General features: G+C 38.7%; 1 protein-coding gene across 1 annotated transcript in view; it reads right to left on the bottom strand.

The window, feature by feature from the left end:
* The window catches only part of RBMS3 (RNA binding motif single stranded interacting protein 3), a 616,946-nt gene that overhangs the window by 455,218 nt on the left and 140,036 nt on the right, over positions 1 to 21,692 (bottom strand). The window contains exon 2 of the mRNA XM_063452213.1: positions 16,812 to 16,978. Within this exon, the coding sequence (XP_063308283.1) occupies positions 16,812 to 16,978 (167 nt within the window). The remainder of the gene's footprint in view (positions 1 to 16,811; positions 16,979 to 21,692) is intronic.

Below are 21,692 nucleotides of genomic sequence, written 5' to 3'. Positions count from 1 at the left end.
GAACGTTTGTGGAAGTTCGCGTCCGCCGTTCGCGAACCAAAAATTTTGTGTTTGCGACATCACTAGTGTTCGCGACATCACTAGTGCTTAGCACTAAACAACTTTAGCACTAAAACAACTTTAGCTTAATGATGTGGTTGTGGCAGGAGCTGAATACACATAAACAAGAGTGATTTAACACCTAAATGGCAGAGAATTGAGCAGTGAGACTGCAGGGGCATGATACACTAAAACTAGTCCATTAAGGTAATGTTGTTTTGGCACATGTCTGTGTGTCCGTATAACATTATATACCTATGGGAAGACATATAAGCTGATCTACTTCGTAAAGCTAAAACAGAAGTATCGCGGTTATTGATTCTTTATTCATGAAATGTTTATTCACTAAACTGAGAATTTTGGGCTTTACAATATAGAACTGCACATTTTTAAGCAAATAGCTTATTTTGAGGTGTTTCCTATTCTACCAATGTCGTCCTAAAATCTGAAAATCTAAAAATCATTTCATTTAAAAAAATAAAAAATATTCATATGGTGTTTTGGCTCATCTGAATATTGTCAATTTAACTTATGTGGGAAAATATTTAGATGAGCCAAACAGGTGTGAACATGGGTCAATTAGTGTACTACAAAATATAAATACCATGTAAATATTTCCCAGTACACTGATTACACTAGTTTATATGTATAAGTATAAGTGACCAACAGAGTGGAAAAGAGGAGGTGCAGTAAAATAAAAAAAATTATATTTATATATTTATTTCATTTTTTGCCTCTATTGATCTCATTTGATTGGTGAATACAGTCAACATTTAGTGGTTGTCCCTTAACTGTCAATCATCTTTTTTTCCATCGATCATCTTTTTTTTTTTTTTTTTAATGCCACAGATGCAACTCCAAATAATGAACCTAACAGGCATGTCAACATCTTCATGCTTTGGCACATCAGAGTTATGGAATTTGCATGAATTGCCCAAAATTCTGAAGAATCCTAGTTCGTTTGAAACCACAAGTCTACTTGTTAACACACTACAATTCCCTGCTCTGGTAAGTAAATAGACCCTTTAGTAGAACATTTCCTGATTATATTATTTTAAGTAATAAGAAGCAAAACTATTTTGTATATATATATTAAATAAGAGTGCTAAACCAATTTAAATATTCATACAGTTTTAAAGTGTAAAGATGCACTTTTAAACTTTCTACTGCAAAATGATTATTTTCTTGTTAATTAGATTCTGTACAAGTAAAACTATTTGCTGTTTTGACTGCACCAACACGAATTTGAATTTTTACCAAGATATGTATCTAACACTGCATATTTAGTGGGTCATTTATCAAGAGCCATTCTGTCAATCAAGCTTTCTTTACTTCCTCGCACATGCTATCATGCCTCTCAGTTTCCCATAAAATCCAGATGTCTTCATGGAGAGTTGTAACAAGATATGTTCTTGTTAGGACTTGTGTGTGAGAAGAGAGGGGCATGCATAATTTAATACAGACTCCAGAAATTCACTAGGCTGCTGGAGGTTGCCTGTTCTGGTCCTCAAAGCACTCAAGGGGAGCTAAAGTACAAAATCATTTCCTTTCTGATACGTCTAAACAGAGCTGAGTGTTTGCCAAAGGAATTTGTGAGAAACTACTTTATTAATACAAGGGTTGAAAAAGAGTGCCTGCAGCTTTTTTTTCTACAAAATGTAATCATGTTACTTCTTCAATTTCCTATTAAATATATTAATATTTATTACCAATCTATATTTATCAAACTATGTTTTGTGAAAAAAAAAACAAATTAACAATCAAAGCAAAAAGTTCTTGCCTCTTGCAGAATGCAAATTTGTTGTTCTATTTCCGTAAAGGGACAGTCCATGATTTGAGCCCCATTATTAAAAGTATAATGCATTAAAAAAGAGACATAGGGGGCAGAGCCTGACTGTTAAGCAGAACAGACATGCTCAGCACAAGCTCCTGCGTTTGGTGCTGAATATCGGGGTATATCGCCTGACCGCTCACTCCTACAGACCGGAGCCTACCCAGATCTTGCCCGGGGGACGTTACTGAACCTGGAGATACCTTGCATGAGCTCCCACAGCCCCTGACCACTCATCGGAAGGCTTGTGGCCTAAGTGAGCATAGGCCAAAGAGAGGCGGACGCTCTCCTGGCCCTAAAGCAGACAGTGTATCCCCGTATATCGCTACCCCACCATTGGACCGATGGGGGTTATCCTGGTCCCCACTGATCAACGCCACTTAACTCTAGCAACCACAGACTGCTGCTACTGCATGGGCTCCCCTTCAACATGGAGGACGGGCCTTCCTCATCTGAGCGGAGACTATTGCCGTTTGACCCAGCCCAGCATGTCGGACTAGAGCATATGCTGCAACGCTTGGACGAGATATTTACCCGCTTCTGGGCACAATTGGAAGCTCGGACCATGGCTGCACCGGATCGAGCCGAGAGGGAGCACGGGGAGGAGAGGGACATGTGGCATGTGAATCCCGATCAGGAGCAAATACAAAACAAGCCACAGTACCTCTCAAGCATGGACTACCTAGACCAGGGCCGATTGGGACACTCACCCACCGCATCGACCACGAATGCAGAAGACCTCCCGCCGCAGGCGGCGTCCGACCACCTGGGGCTTTTGTCACATCCTGTCAGGGAAGGACTTGGAATCTACCATGAGCCCCTGAGTCCATGGTTTAATTATGTGGGCCCTCAACACAGCCTGAGGCTGGAAGGAAGCCACACATTGCCCCTGCCCTGTGACGCTTCAAGGCTGCCTTCGCTTGTTTCTGAGTCTCAGTGTAGGCTGAACATATCACCATGGATCCTGGACTGATTAAACGTTGCCTGCCAAAAATATCACCTACCTACATGATCCTGTACATTTATGCTAAATATTTGCCTTATGCACAGTTTGCTATTACCTGTCTTGTAAGAGAGCTAAACACCTGAGTAGTGATTTTGCAGTTATACTAGTAAAGCATTTTCATCTAAGCACAGCTCTAATGTGACTATTAGAGTTTACCTAGCTCAGTAACTTACAGTTTCAGGGAGTGGGACTCAGTGGTTATTTTAACTTGTATGCCTAGCTAGATATGCACAGAAACATCTCTACTACTATACTGTTTAGCCTGGCAATTAATAGATAGTGCAATGTAATGCCTGACTTGCATAGAGATTTTCTTTAGTTAGACAGACCCATCACTGCTAGCACTATTTGTTTATCCTACATAGTTACCTATTGTTGTATATATAAAATGAGGCTGTCCTACGCTGGAGTTTATGTTCCCGCGTTGTCTACTCTATACCATGTGCACCATGTGTTTTATATGCCATAACCCCCTGCATTACATTATGTATTGATTTATCACTTACTTCAATAAAATAAAAATTAACAAACAAAAAGGGACACAAATAGTTATTGTATTAAGGCAGGCAAATTGGAAGTTCCTGTATTTGCTGCTGTGAAGGCTCCTTGATATGGGCACTTGTGAAGTACCCCTACACTTTTTTACTATAGCCTCAGCCTCCCCTCCCCAGCGGGTGGCTGTCTGGAGAAGTTTTCGTGTGAGCTACTAGGCATGTAAAAAAAACAGGGCATATTTTAAATCTGTCCTGTTTCAGCTAGTTTTGCACATGCCTTGTCTCCTTTACAAATGCATTTTAGGGGACTCCAAATGAGTTGCCAATTGGGCAGCAGAGCCAGCTATCTTTGTATTGTACCTGGGCCTGTGTATTGTATGGGTATCTATGTATTATACCTACATCTTATATCGTATGAATAGATCTCTATAATATCTAGCTCGGAGTATTTTATGGGTAACTGTATTGTAACGCTCTGTATTGTAACGTTCTGTGAACAACCATCAGCGGTTAAGTAAACTAAGTTAAGCAGCTAGATGCTACAGGTCAGAAGAGGGTGTCTAAAGAGTTAAGGAGTGGTGTCAAAATCAAGGGGGTGCAGATACAGATTAAGATACCACAGGCCCTAGCCAGGTTACCAGTTTTCCTCTTCCCCATTTTCTTCTTAAAGGTGCCAATCAAATTCATGGTTATGGGGCGCCTGTCTAATAGCTGGTCCTTAGAGTTGATTTATGGTTAATCCTGCTCATATCAAGTGCACTTGGAATGCTAAAGTAGGTCTTGTCTTATATGAGGGAGACATCACATGGATTGGGGACCTTACATATCTGGCAAAAATAGTGTTCAAAATATTTCTTCATTATTTACTGGTTTGATATGTGTCTGTCTGCCTGCTTGCCTATCTGTCTATCCATGTGTTTCTATTTATAAATAAGTCTATCTATAAATTATTTGTGACCATTGACAGGAAGAGAAAAAAAAAGTATTACAATCAATAGATATGCAGCTTTCTATTTATATATACATATGCTGAATGTTTCAGAGATACAATACGGTAGACATTTTACAAACGGTATCAGCAAATGAATGCAAGTCATGTGTTCACCAAATGTTTAAAATAATTATAGCACTAATAATAGCTACATATTTACTTTGGTCCACCTCAAGCTGACTCACAGTGTTTAGCTTTCTTCACTTAACAGAATCAGCAGCTGACAAATAGATGTTATCTAAAAAATATTGCTTTTATATCTAAAGAACAAGACACTGTTTTTATCTATTTATGTGCTCAGACTGTATTTATGTTTTATTGGAACAATTTAAACACAGTTCAACAGGCAGTACTGGTAAGTATTACATTGTTTATTTAAAGGTGTCCCCATCCACATTTCAATATCTTATTTTACTTAAAGGACCACTATAGTGCCAGGAAAACATACTCGTTTTCCTCGCACTATAGTGCCCTGAGGGTGTCCCGCCGGGCTCTGGGGAGAGTAAAGGGTTAAAACTTACCTTTATTCCAGCGCCGGGCGGGGAGCTCTCCTCCTCCTCTCCGCCTCCGATCCTCCCTTTCGGCTGAATGCGCATGCGCGGCAAGAGCTGCGCGCACATTCAGCCGGTCTCATAGGAAAGCATTTATAATGCTTTCCTATGGACGCTTGCGTGCTCTCACTGTGATTTTCACAGTGAGAATCACGCAAGCGCCTCTAGCGGCTGTCAATGAGACAGCCACCAGAGGATTTGGTGGCTGGATTAACCCTATTATAAACATAGCTCAATGCTTTCCTATGGACGCTGGCGTCTTCTCACTGTGAAAATCACAGTGAGAAGCGCGGAAGCGCCTCTAGTGGCTGTCAATGAGACAGCCACTAGAGACTGGATTAACCCTATTATAAACATAGCAGTTTTTCTGAAACTGCTACGTTTATAAAAAAAAGGGTTAATCCTAGAGGGACCTGGCACCCAGACCACTTGATTAAGCTGAAGTGGTCTGGGTGCCTAGAGTGGTCCTTTAGTGGTAACTTATTGACTGAGACATTTCTGAGTTTCTGTGTGTCTGTGACCTAGGCATTTATGGCAGTTTTGCCCAAGTGGTCGTTCTACTGTAATGGTTATTGTTAATGCTTTTTAGATTTGTTTTTGTGTATATTATCTATTGGTTTTTTTTTTTTTTAAGAACAAATGCCTTCTTCTAATTACTAAATGTTTACATAGATCAATATAAAGTATTCATAAAATATTACAAAAAGACATTGTTTCTACAGTTTTGCTTACAATAATTTCTACATAACTAGTAAAACTACATAACCAACTAACTCAAAATACACTCATGTATTAGTCATGATTTTTAAATATCTCATATGTCTACGATTTCACAAAATGTTTGGCAGTTACAAGACAAAAATTACAAGGGGTAAATTATGGTTTTAAAGCGAATCCTTCCAAAAAGTTAGTATGCTAAGATTATAACATAAATAGCCGTCACAGGACTGGTACACAAAACTGATACACAAAAGTATATATTTGTAGAAAATAGATTGCCCAGAGTATTTTACTTTTTAATATTTTGACATGTTTTATATCATCATTCGATCATCTACCTCTGCCAAATCTTCTAGTTATATTTACCCTTTGTGTTTATAACACCTGTCTTTCATTTTCATGGGGAATTTTATAGACCAGGTCCCATTACTACTGGTATGATTATATATTGGTATTCTGCTATGGCCCGAGTACAACAATACCCCCATGCACTCCATCCTCATCATGACATTCTATTTGCAAAATAAGACTGCTTAAGCTATTTAATTTTGAGTCTTTTTACTTGGATCTTTCATCATTATGCGGATGTATAGGGTTGAATAACAGAAAATGTCCTACTTTGGACATACCTATGCTTGCTTCTCATAGGTGACAAACAAATATAAAAATTACCCCTTTCTGTCTCATTAGAGATTTTTGCCAGAGGCTCAAGGAAGCAAGGTGAATGGTTAAAGTTAGGACCCACCTGGGGGGTCTGCCTTGACGTTGGCATCCTTTCATGGCCATTGGAGGTAACTAACAAAACCTCAATTTGTTTAAAAATACATAGGGATTAAGGAGAGAGCGCAGGTAACTTGTTTTTCTTTGGTTTTTACTATATATTGGGGCTGATGTGTACTGTTGTCATTGCATCCGCCCAGTCATGGGAGTGAGTGCAGGACTTTTCTTTCTGCATTTGTATCCATTTTTTTTATTACTGAGCCTTGTTACAATGCAGCCGCCCATCCCAAGTGTTCCCTATTAAGGGTTAATAATGTATAGGGGTGTATATAAAAAATACCCCTTTCTGTCTCATTAGAGATTTTTGCCAGAGGCTCAAGGAAGCAAGGTGAATGGTTAGAGTTAGGACCCACCTAGGGGGGGGGGGGGTGCCTTGACGTTGGCAGGTGGGCTCATCCTCTCATGGCCATTGGAGGTAACTTAAAAACCTCTATTTGTTTAAAAATGCATAGGGATTAAGGAGAGAGCCCAGGTAACTTGTTTTTCTTTGGTTTTTACTATATATTGGGGCTGATGTGTACTGTAGTCATTGCAGCCCCCCAGTGATGGGAGTGAGCGCAGGACTTTTCTTTCTGCAGTTTTATATGCACTGTTAACGGCAGGAGATTTGAACTGTATTTCGGGTGTATAGGAAGAGAAGTAATATTGGGATATTTAGTACATAACCTAATAAATCGTATTTGATGGAGGTGTTGTTTTACATACAGCATATGGACCAGTGTGTTGATGACATTGTAGCCCATTTTGTTTAAGAAGCAGTAATCTGATATAAAATTAAGAATTAAAAAATCACTAATATCATCCCTGGTGCCCTCCCCCAGCTGTAGCGATCCAAGGCTAAATAGACCCACAATCAGGGTTTTATCACCTAAGCCCTCCTAGCAATACTTATGAATGCATCTATGTTTTGAGACAGTATAGTAACTCCTCATCAGGTCCAGTTATATCACATTGTTCATTTATTGCTAATGCATTCTTTAAAAAATACCAGATATTTTGTGTTTTATTAATTAGTGTATGCAGGAATAATTATTTGGTAGGAATCCCCTACACATGAGCACACAGTGGAATTCTCTTACACTTCGAACATTGCATTTTCCAGAGGACTGTATTGCCCAAATTTGGCATTGCAGAACAGAATAACAAGATATTAAAATAACTCGGATTCTAAAAGAGTTAAATATCACTTTAAACGTATTAATGCTGACAGAGAGATATTTATTTTTCTTAAAAGCAAATTTGTGCTCTTAGAACATGCGGCTTTAGTCTTCACGTTCCCAACTCTTCTAACCAAACTGTTCCCGTATTTGAGTACGTTTTCCATGGCAAGCTGTGTTGTTGGCAGAGATATGCAAATGACATCACTCGCAGGTGTTTAATCTTTCCTTTACTATGGAAATGTTAGTATATTTCCAAAGTATAAATAAAACACAATAAAACATTTAAGATGGTGGATTGCAGTTGATAACATTTTGTAACAAAAGCCTGATTTCTGAAAAACACTTATCCTTGCAAAATAGAATTTTTTTCTCATTGTAATCTAGGGAAAAACTGCCGTTCTTTTACTATAATTACTATATGGACGATACAAGATAACTGGATTCTTCCTTAACACTCTTTTCTAGAACATTTCCTAATACTTTTTCGAGCTGATTCACAGAATGTTTATCTACATTTTATGAAATATATTTTTCTTTTTCACATTGCACAAAGATTCAAAACCTCTAGCAAACCTCGTGATTATCTAAAATTAGTTTTAATTCAAGGTTCTATTCACTAAACATTTATATACTAAACTTTTATATAATGTCCTTATAAAGTACATACAGCTTTACCAAGTATCTGTATTATATATAGCAAGAATATGTGTTCACAGTTTCCCCACACACAAACACATGGCTGCTAGTTTAGCCTACACAAGCCTAACAACAAAGAAGAAGTGCAGAAAGAGTGCTGATACTCTTCTGTAAAGTGCGTAAAGAGTGATAAAAGGGCTACAGCAAAAGGAAAGGTAAGTGGTTCTTTACGAGCTAATTTTGCCATGCATATATTTTTGGTAGGGAAGAGGTTAATACTATAAAATTTACATTGTACTTTTGAATTTATAGGAAACTGTTGTTTTAAAACTTACTTTTGATTTCAAAATATAATCCAGGAAAAAAACATAAAAAGGTCAAAGGAAAAAGTCACAGAAAAAATGTCAGAGGAAGATAAGACACAAAAAATACTCCTAGCACTACCCCCACCCTTAAAGGGACACTATATGCACTCAGACCACTTTAGCTCATTGAAGTGGTCTGGGTACACTGCCCCAGGTCCCTTAGACCTGGAAAGGTAATAATTGAAGTTTTAAAAAACTGCAATAATTACCTTTCAGGGTTAACTCCACCTTTAGTGGCTGTCTAATAGACAGCCACTAGAGGAACTTGGCTGTAAGTCCACTTTTGATCACCTAACTGATGCTGGACGTCCTCACGTTAGGCATGGTTACCCAAAACCATATAGGAAAGCATTGTATAATGTTATCCTATGGGGAAATCCTAATGCGATCACGGCCATGTGCATGAGCATTACGTCTCTCCTGCTGACTGGCGTAGGTGGGGGAGGAGCGAAGACGGACCAATGCCAGTGCTGAGGGACATCGGTGCTGGACCCAAGTAAATAACAGAAGGTTTCTAAGCAATTCTGCATCACGGTGGGGGATGGGAGGGGAATAGGAGGGGGTGGAGCAAGAGGGAGGGGGAAGCTATAGTGCCAGGAAAATTTGTTATCCTGTCACTATAGTTTTTTTTTTTAACCCTGTTAATATGATATCAACAGATGGAATTCCTAATTAAAACCGTATAGAGTGGTATATAACAACATATTTCCCCCCCTAAATAGCTGATTTAAATGTTTTGTTCCAATCATAGGCATCACAACCAGTGGGCAATTACCCCCTACTGGATTGTGTCTTGTCCCCAGTGTTCCCCCAGCCGATTTTAATGGACGGTGGGGAGATCGAAGATCTCTCTCGCTGGCTAAGCTGCCTGGATTCCAAACAGGCGGAGGTAGAATTTAGTCTCCCTCTTTCTGCAGTATTAGACCGTTGCTGTGCATTACCATGGCAACACTCTGATTCATTCCCCTGAGCTGGCCAGGAGGAGCTGTTTCCATCCACTGAGGTTGCACACAAGCATGTTTTCCCATTGGGCCACCAGGAATAAGGATTCTCCCTTCCCTGACCAAAAGTAAGGCTCAGGGAGGAGGGTATAAATGTTTTTAAAAAAAATAATAATATTAAATTATCCCCCACTACTGCCCCATCACAGCTCCTACCCCAACATTTGTTAATATCAGTCAACACAGCCCCTTTCCCCATCCCCCTTTACTCAGTAAAGCCCCTATTACCCCCACCTACAGCAGCCCCTTGTACCCTTTGCAGCCACTACAGCCCTTATCATCCTGCAGCTCACAGTATTTTAATAAAATAAAACATTTTCTGTATTCTTTTTTCCTAGCCAAAGCTGTGACTTTTTTATTCTTTGACATTTTTCCATTCGCCTCATTTTTTGTGCTGAAAAACCCCAACTCGGCTTATACTCGAGTCAGAGTCTGTATTATGGCAATTTGCATTGCCATAATACAGACTGGGGGGAGAGGGGTGCTGGCAGAGCTGTACTTACCTTTCCTGCAGCTCCTGTCAGCTCTTTCCTCCTCCGCGCCGTCCGTTCAGCACCTCGGTCAGCTCCCAGTGTAAGTCTCGCGAGAGCCGCGGCTCTCGCGAGACTTACACTGGGAGCTGACAGAGGGAGCTGCACAGACCGCGCGGAGGAGGAGAGAGCTGACAGGAGCTGCAGGAAAGGTAAGTACAGCTCTGCCAGCACCCCTCTCCCCCCACTGAACTACCAATGGCACTGGACCACCAGGGAAGGAGCCCCCCTCCCTGGCCAGCTAGCAAGCAGGGAGGGGGGACGAAAAAAAAAGATAATAAAAAAAAAATAATAATAATAATTAAATAAATAATAATAATAAAAAAAATAATAATATAAAAAAAAATTAAAAAAAATAATAATTGATAATATATCAAATGCCCACCCCCACCAACACATACACAAACACACACTGCATCACACACTCACACTTCATTCATATACACACACTGCACTCACACACACTGCACTCACACACACTGCACTCACACACACACTGCACTCATACACACACACTGCACTCACACACACACTGCACTCACACACACACTGCACTCACACACACTGCACTCATACACACACACTGCACTCATACACACAGCACTCATACACACACACTGCACTCATACACACTGCACTCATACACACACACTGCATTCATTATATACACACACTGGAAATAAATATTCAATTTATATATACGCACACACACTGCACTCATACACACACACACTGAACTCATACACACACACTGCACTCACGCACTGCACTCATACACACTGCACTCATACACGCACTGCACTCATACGCGCACTGCACTCATACACACACTGCACTCATACACGCACTGCACTCATCCGCACATTGCACTCATCCGCACACTGCATTCATACGCACACACTGCATTCATACGCACACACTGCATTCATTATATACACACACTGTAAATAAATATTCAATTAATATAATTTTTTTAGGATCTAATTTTATTTAGAAATTTACCAGTAGCTGCTGCATTTCCCACCCTAGTCTTATACTCGAGTCAATACGTTTTCCCAGTTTTTTGGGGTAAAATTAGGGGCCTCGGCTTATATTCGGGTCGGCTTATACTCGAGTATATACGGTACTTCCTTTATACTTTAAACATTTCACACATTTTAACAACCTAGTTTCAGTTTAGCTGTTTTAGTCTGTAATCGTTAGCCATATTGTAATCACAAGTATTTAGGGAGCAAAGAATATGTACATTTCTTGTAAAATGGACAAATATTTCACTAAGCTCATCAACTGCAATTATTATAAACCACTGAAGTCAGACATTTTCATTAAAACATGTTATTGTTTTTATCAGAACCCAGAACTCCCTTAGGCTGTTACAGAGGAGCAAGCAGTTGAAAAACAAAACTGGAATCAAACATTTAACCCTTTAAGAAGCAGAAGGGCAACATGCATACAAAATGTTTTGTTTGAACAGTATTTTAACCCCTTAAGGACCAAACTTCTGGAATAAAAGGGAATCATGACATGTCACACATGTCATGTGTCCTTAAGGGGTTAAAGAAGTTCAGTATATTACATTAGTGCAAATGTAAGTCCTTTTCTGTTTGGGATATAATATCTTACTTGTAATGATAATATATAATTATGAAGACGAATGCAGTGCAATGTTTGGGGGTTCCTTTTAAAGTCCACGCTATTTGAAAAAAGGGCACTTCTTAATATTTTTTTTTGTTGTTGTTTATCCTCTCACATTTTTTCCACTTTCTCCATTTGGTCAGTTTCAGATCCTTCTGGAACCTTTTCATGTTCCCCTTTATACTTAGCGATTCAATCTATTGAGCTTGTATACCCCAGTCCGATTATATGTTTTCTTTTCATATTGCATTTCATTTTTTAATTCCACCTCCAATGTGCCTTTATGTTCACTATATATTCCTCCTTGGATGTTCCTCGACATGTAACTCTCATTTGTATCTCCCCTCTTCCCCCTCTTCCCCCTTTTTCCTTTTATTCTCCCTCATGCTTTTATGTCCTTTACCATTCCTACCCTATTCCCAATTCCATGTATTTCCCATTTTGCAAATCATAACCTATGCTCTCTATTCCTAATCAACATACAATCAGCATGGCATTCTGGGAGAATTGCAGAAACACAATCTGTCAGAACTGCCGTGTGTGTGGAATATGCAGATTGTATTTCATAATATTATACAATTAGTGGCTAGTTTTTATAATTTTGTAATCCCACAAGACCTTTAATATTATCTAGATACGCATGTATACACACACAGACAGTTTTTTTTGTTTTTTTTACATTGATGCGCTAAATAAATGATGACTTGTTTTCCTCTGGTTGAGTGAAAGTTGACAGATTACAGTGACAATGTTGCTCACAAATTGATAAGAGATTTGGTAGCATGAGATAATTTGTCAAACCTGTCTCCTATTATGTTTAAATGCTGGCACTCACATAAACAGTACTGTTTGCTGTCAATGCAGTCTAAGCAGCAAATCCACTGAAAGAAATATGAAAATGTATATATATATATAAATATATATGTAGACACAGGAGCGTACGCACGCACACCACTTTATTAGCACCTCATTTTGCTCCAGAACTAAATTTAATAAGTTGTTGGAAATTATCTTATGAGATTTTGGTCCATGTGGACATCATAGCATTGTGCAGTTGCTGTTGAATTATCAACTGTACATACATGTTCCTAATCTCCCATTCCACCATATCCCAAACATGCTCTGGTGCAAGGGTCAGTAACCTATGGCAAGCATGTACTAACGATACAAGAGGCTGCCAGACCCAAACAGGTTGGGAAGATTTGAGGATCTCCTCCAGAGCTGGCCTGACAGAGATCCCAGAAGGACTTCTACACATATCTGCTAGTGCTGATTGGAGCAGACACAATTTACTCTTTGTAGTGATGGGAGGAAGAAAATCTCAGAAAAGAGAAATCATGCAGGAAGAGAGCATCCATGTGAACCTACTGCCTTTGCCCTCTACCTTTGTCTAGTGCTGTTGGGCTCCAGGGAAACCACCCTGCTGCTAAATGGTAAGTAAAAAGGAGTGTGGCTGAATAAACAGCATTGTGTGGCAATGTGTAACTGTGTGCATTGGAGGGATGCCTTGCAATGTGCATTGGTGCAATGTATATGGCAGTGTGTATTGGGATGTGTATGCCTGGCTGTGTGTATTGAGATGTGCATGTTTCTGGCAGTGTGTGTCTGACAGTATGTATTGAGTGGTGTCTGACTGTGTGTATTGGTTTCTTGGTGTGCATCACTTGAGTGTGGCTGGGATGTTTATTTCTGTGTGTGTGTCTGTGATTGTCTTTGTCTGGGAGTGTGTGTTGGAGAAAGCTGCACAAGCAGAATACATGCATACAATACTAGATACAGTCCATACTCAAACACACACAGCTTCACAATAATGCTCCTGTTGACTGTTGCCTTCAAACAATGGTCCATTGTTATAAAGGGTAATACAATGTGCCAAGAAAACATTCAGACACCATTACATCACCAGCAGTAGCCTGAACCATAGATACAATTAAAATGGTGTTTTAGCTGACAGAACTGATGCTCCCTTTTGCAATGTCTTCCGTAATATCGATTATTTTTCAATACAATATATTAAAATATAAAAAATATACCACATATTTAAAAAGATCAATATATAAAAAAATACCAAATTATTAAAACATATTTCAAACTATTAATTCATTTTAACAGTTTTTTCCAAAAATATTAAATCATTTAAAAAGCTAATTCTAAACATTTAATTGGGGTGATAACATTTTGCTTAAAAAAAATGCTTTTAAAATGTAGGCAGCATGTGTTTTATTTTGAATTATTTTTATTTTTATTTGTGGTGGAGTTTTTCCATTCCAACATGGAACAACACTTATTAAATTTGATGAGTTGCTGTTTTTACCCTTAATTAACCTTGTAACTATGCAATACCAAAATGCATATATAATAAAAAGTAAAAAAAAAAACAATGCAATGTTAAAATGTATTATTCAGCCTTAGTAAGAATGATTCAAAATGTTTTAAGCTGCATGTTGGGCCAATAAAAGCAGTACTTGACCATAGGGTAGATGACTCAATATATTAGAATGGATATCCAGATGTAGCTTTCTGCTTTTCAATTAACCCCTTGACACTGTTTTACATAAAACAGAGATAATCAAGTTGAAATGTTTGGAGTTGAGTTGTAAACAGACAGTATGTTAGGCACTAGCTAAGAGACAAATGCACTGATAAACAGAAAAGAATTGAGCAATGTACATATGGGACCTATGCTAATACTATTAGTGGAAATTCGTTAACACTTTTTCATTCACTTTATTCTTTTCAAGATTATTTTAAATGAAAAAGTGGTTGACTGATGTAACAAAATATCTACAATAAATTTGACCATTCTTGAGTAAAAAAAGCTATTCCCTATTTACTACTAGTATGCAACCCCAAGACAACCACAATTTAGACCAAGCAGATGTCTCACGCATGGCGGACCAGATCAAAGACAGCCAATTAAAAATGTACTAAACTAAAAGACTAAACCACTCTTACAAGTCAAAATTATTTCAGATACATACAATTGAAATGTTTTCTTCAACAAAAGAAAGGTTGAATTTCATTTACACATGTCTCGTTTCAGCTATGTAACAATGTAACCTGAAATACTACAGGCCACCATCAAGGGACCCACTTAGTTTAAAAACTATATCTTCAGGGCCAGTCCCCTAAAGGATCCATTTCTCAGATATGTTAGGAGCTACTGGGCTCCCTCGTCAATGAACCATTCCAATGCATAAAGAGATGGCAAGAAGATATAGCGGAAGAACTCGTTCAAGATATCTGGGAAGCTAACACTAAACGTTCTATATGCATCACTGATAAAGAGCAGGGATACAAAACCCTCTTCAGATGGTAGCTTACACCAGTATGCCTACATCAAGCACAAGTCACAACATCAAACAGATGCTGGAAGGGATGTGGTCAGAGTGGAACATACTACCATCAATGGAATTTCAAAAGCTTGTGACCATAATGGTAACAGGTAGCCTTATGGATAAACCTATCCAAGCGAATTCATGGACCTTTCTGCTCTCCAGGTCATTGGAAGTCCTACAAAGAAATAAAAACAAGCTGATAGCTACTGGTGTCCATAAAAGCATTGGCCCAACATTGGAACCAGCAGATATTGCTCTCTTAGGTAGAACTACACAACATATTGACTGTTGTAAGAGAGATGGAACAACTCACAGCACAAATCTGGGATTTCTAACAATGCTACTATAACACTCTGTCACCCTGGTTACAGAATCCTTACTTTTCTTGGAGATCATAGTATATGGTGGTTATGTAGTGGACCCCGGGTAACCAGACTGGTTACCTCTGCTATTTCCTTCCCTTAGCCAGTCGGTAACCACTTAGAGTACAAGGATACCCATTCCCCTCAGTAACTGGATGAGACACAGCTCTGGGAGTACAACACAATTTTATTATGCCACACACAGCTTTTATGCATAACCCCTTGCAAGGGGTCTTCCACACAAACACAAAGTGGTTTCCATCCCAGAATCCTCTGTACCTGGGAGCCCGGGCGCAGGAAAAGGGACCTAGTCTCTTTTCACCCAGGTACAGAAAGCCCGCCACACATACAAGGGGTCTCCCACACCAAACGACAGAGGTCTTCAACCCAGGATCCTTTGTGCCTGGGAGGACGGGCGCGGGAAAGGGACCTATTCTCTTTGTCTGCCAGGCACAGAAAGCCTGCCAAACAAGTTAGTGCCCCAAAAGTGTCCCCACCAACCTCAGGAACCCCCAGACCGTGCATTTCCCCGACTGGTCTCCATTCATGAGGATCCTGTGCAAACCCCGGGCAAGAGAAGCGTCTCCTTTTGGGATATGAACGCTCCCCCTGGTTGGCTTTCATCTATATACGAAATGGCGGCCACCCAGGGGAGCACTCATTATTTACTTCTCTTGTGGTTTCGCACTTATGTTGCTGGTGTGAACGTTCTAATTAATTGGGGTGAACATTGCAATGGGGCACCGTGGTGGTCCCTATTCAGGAGACGAATGGGTTCTGTTCGTATGGACGCTCTTGAATGGGGAACAAGGCACAACACACGAAATATAGGGGAAATCACACAACACAAGGGGAAAAATTCAAATAAACAGTGGGTCTGCTACAGGTTATAAGTGTGACACTGTACTTCAGAAAAATTATAAGTATATAGCTTATTTTACAAATTTTACCAGAGCACTGCATGTTTCCTCCTAGATAATAGATAACTACTAGATTGTTGGGTGATCACAGTGGTTTTAGTATTGCTCTTAAATTAGTTGTGTAGTTATAATAAATAAAAATTAATTTATAAATTATTTATAGCTGCTATATCATCCACCACTGATTCTTTTACGTAAATGTTCTTTTTGTGGTTGGCCTGGATTTGGTGCTATACTTATCATTCATTTCTAAGAGTGTAAATGTGCTTTTTGGTTATTTAAGTTAATTTTCCTATGTTGTCTTCATATGTCCTCATATGCATTCTACATTCTTCTGTATTTTAGAAATTCAGTTGATTTATTTTTTGTATACTGCCAGTTTACCTGGATTTAACAAGTACAAGTTTCTATTTATGGAACAATATTTAAAATTAAAATGTTAAAGTACTTACGGCTGGCACAGTTTAATGAGGTCCTGGTCTGTGGTGCCTGGTGGTAGTCCTCGGATATAGAGATTTGTTTTACTCAACTGTTCCCCACCACTGTTGCTGCTGTTGTTACTACTGTTTGTGCTGGGGCTGGGGGGAGCCATGGGATGAGGAGCTGGTGCATAGGACTGCTGAGGAGAAAAAAAAAATAAAAAAAACTGTTAAAAAAGTCATGAATTATTGTTTAATAGTATTGTATACACTCTGTTACTAAAATTACAAACAAGCAATTATTCAATAATTTGCAGAAGAATAGTGGAAGCCAATATACTTAATTGTTAATACTGCTAGAATGAAACTACTTAAATGTAACATTGTACATTGTACATTGTATATTGCACAGTTGTATGCATTATAAGCTCTGGTATATATTAGTATTTTTATGTCCATTGACCTTGTGGTGAGGACATTGGATACCAAAGACTCTTTTATTAACAAACTAAAACAGAGCAAGAAAATACTGAGAACAGGCAGCAGCTCAAATACTTTGCCCTTTAGTAGGCCACCACTCAGTACTCTTTGGCCATCTTGAGCCATTACAGAGAGAACCAAAATAATTTGCATATCTCCGCTTTGCATGAAGGATATAGCAATCACAGATGATCATTTTGACTTTGGTGGACCTTGTTAGTGAAGGCTAGCTGTTATCCTTCTAGGGTACAGCAGCAAATAGTAAAACACTATCAATAGAATAGTGCAGTCAATTTTCTTTGTTGCAATGTCTGCTAGATTAAAACACTTATAACATTAATTGTTAGCCATGGTTTGGTAAAGTAATGGTTGGTTGGTTAGTTAGAGCTATATGTTTTGTAAGCTGTCATATAAATGAATATGAATGTGGAAACCTTTCTATGGCCATGGACCTTGCTGTGAGGATGATGGACTCCATGAATTTAAACCTTTATTCCCCAGTAGTTATAGGACATCCTTTTTCTACAGTTAATGTCACTTGCAGCCCTATTCTCTAACACAGTGAGATGTTAATTTATCTGTTTCAAATAAAATTAATATTGAAGGTTATTTTAATTGAATTTACAGGCATACATTCAACGTGTCACAGTATTAGTATTTAAATAGTTCCAGATTATTCTGCAGTGCTTTACAATAAAAGGGGAATTTGCCAAATGAAACAATAACAACATGTAAGAGGAACAATAGGTGGTTAAGGACCCTGCTCAAACGAGCTTACAGTCTAGAGGATCTGGGGTATAAAAACACAATAGGAAGGTTATTGAAAGAGACACCAAATAGACATGGTGGGAAAGTAACATAACTGGAGGTAAGAGTGAAGTGTGGCCCTATAGGAGAGAGTGGGAGTAAGGTTTGAGAGATAGAAGTTACTCTTGGAGACCATAAGCATTCCCGAAAAGATGGGTTTTGAGGGACTTCTTAAAGAATTGAAGACTAGGTGAGAGTTTGACAGGGGTAGGCAGGCTGTTCCAAAGGAAAGGAGCTGCCTGTGACAAGTTTTGCAGGTGTAAATTTGCAGTAAGTGTGCGAGCAGCAGAAAGGAGAAGGTCACCAGAAGAGCGGAGAGACATACCTATGAATCAGGGCATACCTATGAATCAGTGAAGAAATGTAAGAGTGGCTAGAGTTGGTTAGAGCTTTATAGGTAAGGGTTAGTATTTTAAATTGACACCTGTAGGGGACAGGAAGCCAGTGTAAGGATCGACAGAGGGGTGAGGTGTGAGAGGAGAGACAGGAGTGAAAGATCAGCCTGGCAACAGCACTTAGCACAGATTGTAGGGGGGGCACATAATTCATATCAACTTAATGAATACCGTGACATTTAAGGATACTGTAATTTTGAACTTGTTCTGAATTGTTTTTCATTTTCACATACTGGGCATGATCACTTTTCTGTAGTGCCTAAATGTCCTCCTAGTTGATTGATTTTTTTTTGTGTAGGAATTAAAATGAATGAAAATGGTTCACAATACAAAATTCAGATGCATTAAAAATGGAAACAAAAGCAATTTCCAAACAAAACACATACTTTTTTGTTTTGTTTTTCATGGGAGGTAAGCTGTTCCTCACAAGTTGTGAACCATTATCGAATACCTATATGTCAGTATATAATAATATAAGGATGCTGAATTCTCTGCTTGAAGATGTAGTTTTATCAGAGTCTGTATATACCGTATATACTCGAGTATAAGCCGACCCGAATATAAGCCGAGGCCCCTAATTTTACCCCCCAAAACTGGGAAAACTTATTGACTCGAGTATAAGACTAGGGTGGGAAATGCAGCAGCTACTGGTAAATTTCTAAATAAAATTAGATCATAAAAAAATTACCGTATATTAATAGAATATTTATGTACAGTGTGTGTATATAATGAATGCAGTGTGTGCGTATGAGTGCAGTGTGTGCGTATGAGTGCAGTGTGTGTATGAATGCAGTGTGTGTGCGTATGAGTGTGTGAGTGCAGTGCGTGCGTATGAGTGCAGTGCGTGTGTGTATGAGTGCAGTGTGTGTGTATGAGTGCAGTGTGTGTATGAATGCAGTGTGTGTATGAATGCAGTGTGTGTGTATGAGTGCAGTGTGTGTATGAATGCAGTGTGTGTATGAATGCAGTGTGTGTGTAGTGTGTGTATGAGTGCAGTGTGTGTATGAGTGCAGTGTGTGTATGAATGCAGTGTGTGTATGAATGCAGTGTGTGTGTATGAGTGCAGTGTGTGTATGAGTGCAGTGTGTGTATGAATGCAGTGGGTGTGTATGAGTGCAGTGTGTGTATGAGTGCAGTGGGTGTATGAGTGCAGTGGGTGTATGAATGCAGTGGGTGTATGAATGCAGTGTGTGTATGAATGCAGTGTGTGTGTATGAGTGCAGTGTGTGTATGAATGCAGTGTGTGTATGAATGCAGTGGGTGTGTATGAGTGCAGTGTGTGTGTATGAGTGCAGTGTGTGTATGAGTGCAGTGGGTGTATGAGTGCAGTGTGTGTATGAATGCAGTGTGTGTATGAATGCAGTCTGTGTGTATGAGTGCAGTGTGTGTATGAATGCAGTGTGTGTATGAATGCAGCGTGTGTATGAATGCAGTGTGTGTGTATGAGTGCAGTGTGTGTATGAGTGCAGTGTGAGTGTGTGTGATGCAGTGTGTGTTTGTGTATGTGTTGGGGTGGGCATTTTGATTATTGTTATTTTATAATTTTAATCTTTTTTTGTTATATTATTTATTTATTTTATTAATTATTATTTTTTTGTTAGATTGTTATTTATTATTTAATTGTAATTTTTTATTTTATTATTATAATATATATATTTTTCGTCCCCCCCTCCCTGCTTGCTACATGGCAGGGAGGGGGGCTCTGCTTCCCTGGTGGTCCAGCATTGGTAGTTCAGTGGGGTGGAGAGGGGGTCTGGCAGAGCTGTAACTTACCTGTCCTGCAGCTCCTGTCAGCTCTCTCCTCCTCCGCGCCGTCCGTTCAGCACCTCGGTCAGCTCCCAGTGTAAATCTCGCGAGAGATTAATTCTTAATAAGTGGGGTAACAACTTCTTAATTCAAGAAAAAATCTGACTGCCATTCTGGGTTAGATAATTACTTTTTTTCCTACTTTATTGCAAAATTTGGAAAGCGGTTGAACCTGTTTTTTTTTCCGCCTTCTTTTGGATCAACAACCGAAGCAAATGTGAGAAAGACTGATCTTGATGGATGCAAGTCTTTTTTCAGCCTATGTAAATGTAACTATATGCTTTCACATTTTAAGAATCTGCTTTCAGCATATACTTAGTAAACATAAAGGTATTTATTCTATAAACTTTAGTTAATTGAAACCAAATAGAAAAATTCTGGTCAGAATAGCCAACCTGTGACCGTAGCCAAGATGAACAATTTTATCAAATTTACTATTTTTTAGCTAAATTTTGTTGTGGTTTACTGAATTAAGTATAGAGTTATAGTATGTTTGCAATTATTTTGAAAAAACAAGTCTCCTACTCTTGGTATTGGTTTTCAATTCTGAAGTCGTCACAAAATACTGCTCATGAACACCTGATAAAATAGAGATCTTTTTTTCTGTTGATGATAGAGCAAAAACAGTTCCTTGTTCCCTCATCCTAGTAAACGCTACCGGAGTGTTAACCAAAATATACAAAGCTACAGACCTAAGTAAAAAAAATGCTCTCAACTCTGCTGCATTATGGGTTGTTTGGGGACGTTTTGTTGCACCATGAAAATATTCAAGTATACTGCTTAAAACTTGCAAAAACTCTGACGGAATTATTAGCAATACATTTTCCAAAAGGGCAAGAAAATGTATGCTCTCATAAAGTGAATATAATTAAATTATCTATTTGTAAAATACAGGGGTTTTCAAAGTGCCATAGCAAACTGAATATATCTCTGTATGAGTGGCGCTCAACAGAGAAATTCAGAAAATAATTTGTCTTCATGATGAAAATTTCTCCTCAAATATACCATAATGCAAAACAAAATGTAGAAACACGTATACATCATTTTATACATGACTGAGTTAATCATGCACAAACACAAGATGAAAGCTTAGTGAAGCTAAGGATGAGTGTTATAATAAAAAAGTGCAGTCTTTATTTTTGTTCTTGAAATGAACTACATTTTTTATATTGTTTTTTGTCATCAAAAACCCCATGTATTTCATATTTTTTTTTAACAACTAAGTAATAACAGGTATACTGTATTCATGCACTGATACAGTACCCAGAGACTCTGGTTTATTTCTAATTGGTCAATATTTAAGAGTCTTGAATAATTTAAAACCAGCAAGACTGACTAAGGTAGGCCGAACATGGGAAGAGCGTAAAGAAAAGGAAAATAAGTGGCATTCAGCAAAAAGAGGAGAATGGGTATAAATCATAGTCTT

The sequence above is a fragment of the Pelobates fuscus genome, chromosome 4 (assembly GCF_036172605.1).
Source record: "Pelobates fuscus isolate aPelFus1 chromosome 4, aPelFus1.pri, whole genome shotgun sequence".
In the NCBI taxonomy this organism is placed as follows: domain Eukaryota; kingdom Metazoa; phylum Chordata; class Amphibia; order Anura; family Pelobatidae; genus Pelobates; species Pelobates fuscus.
This window is presented reverse-complemented; position numbering and strand designations above follow the sequence as displayed.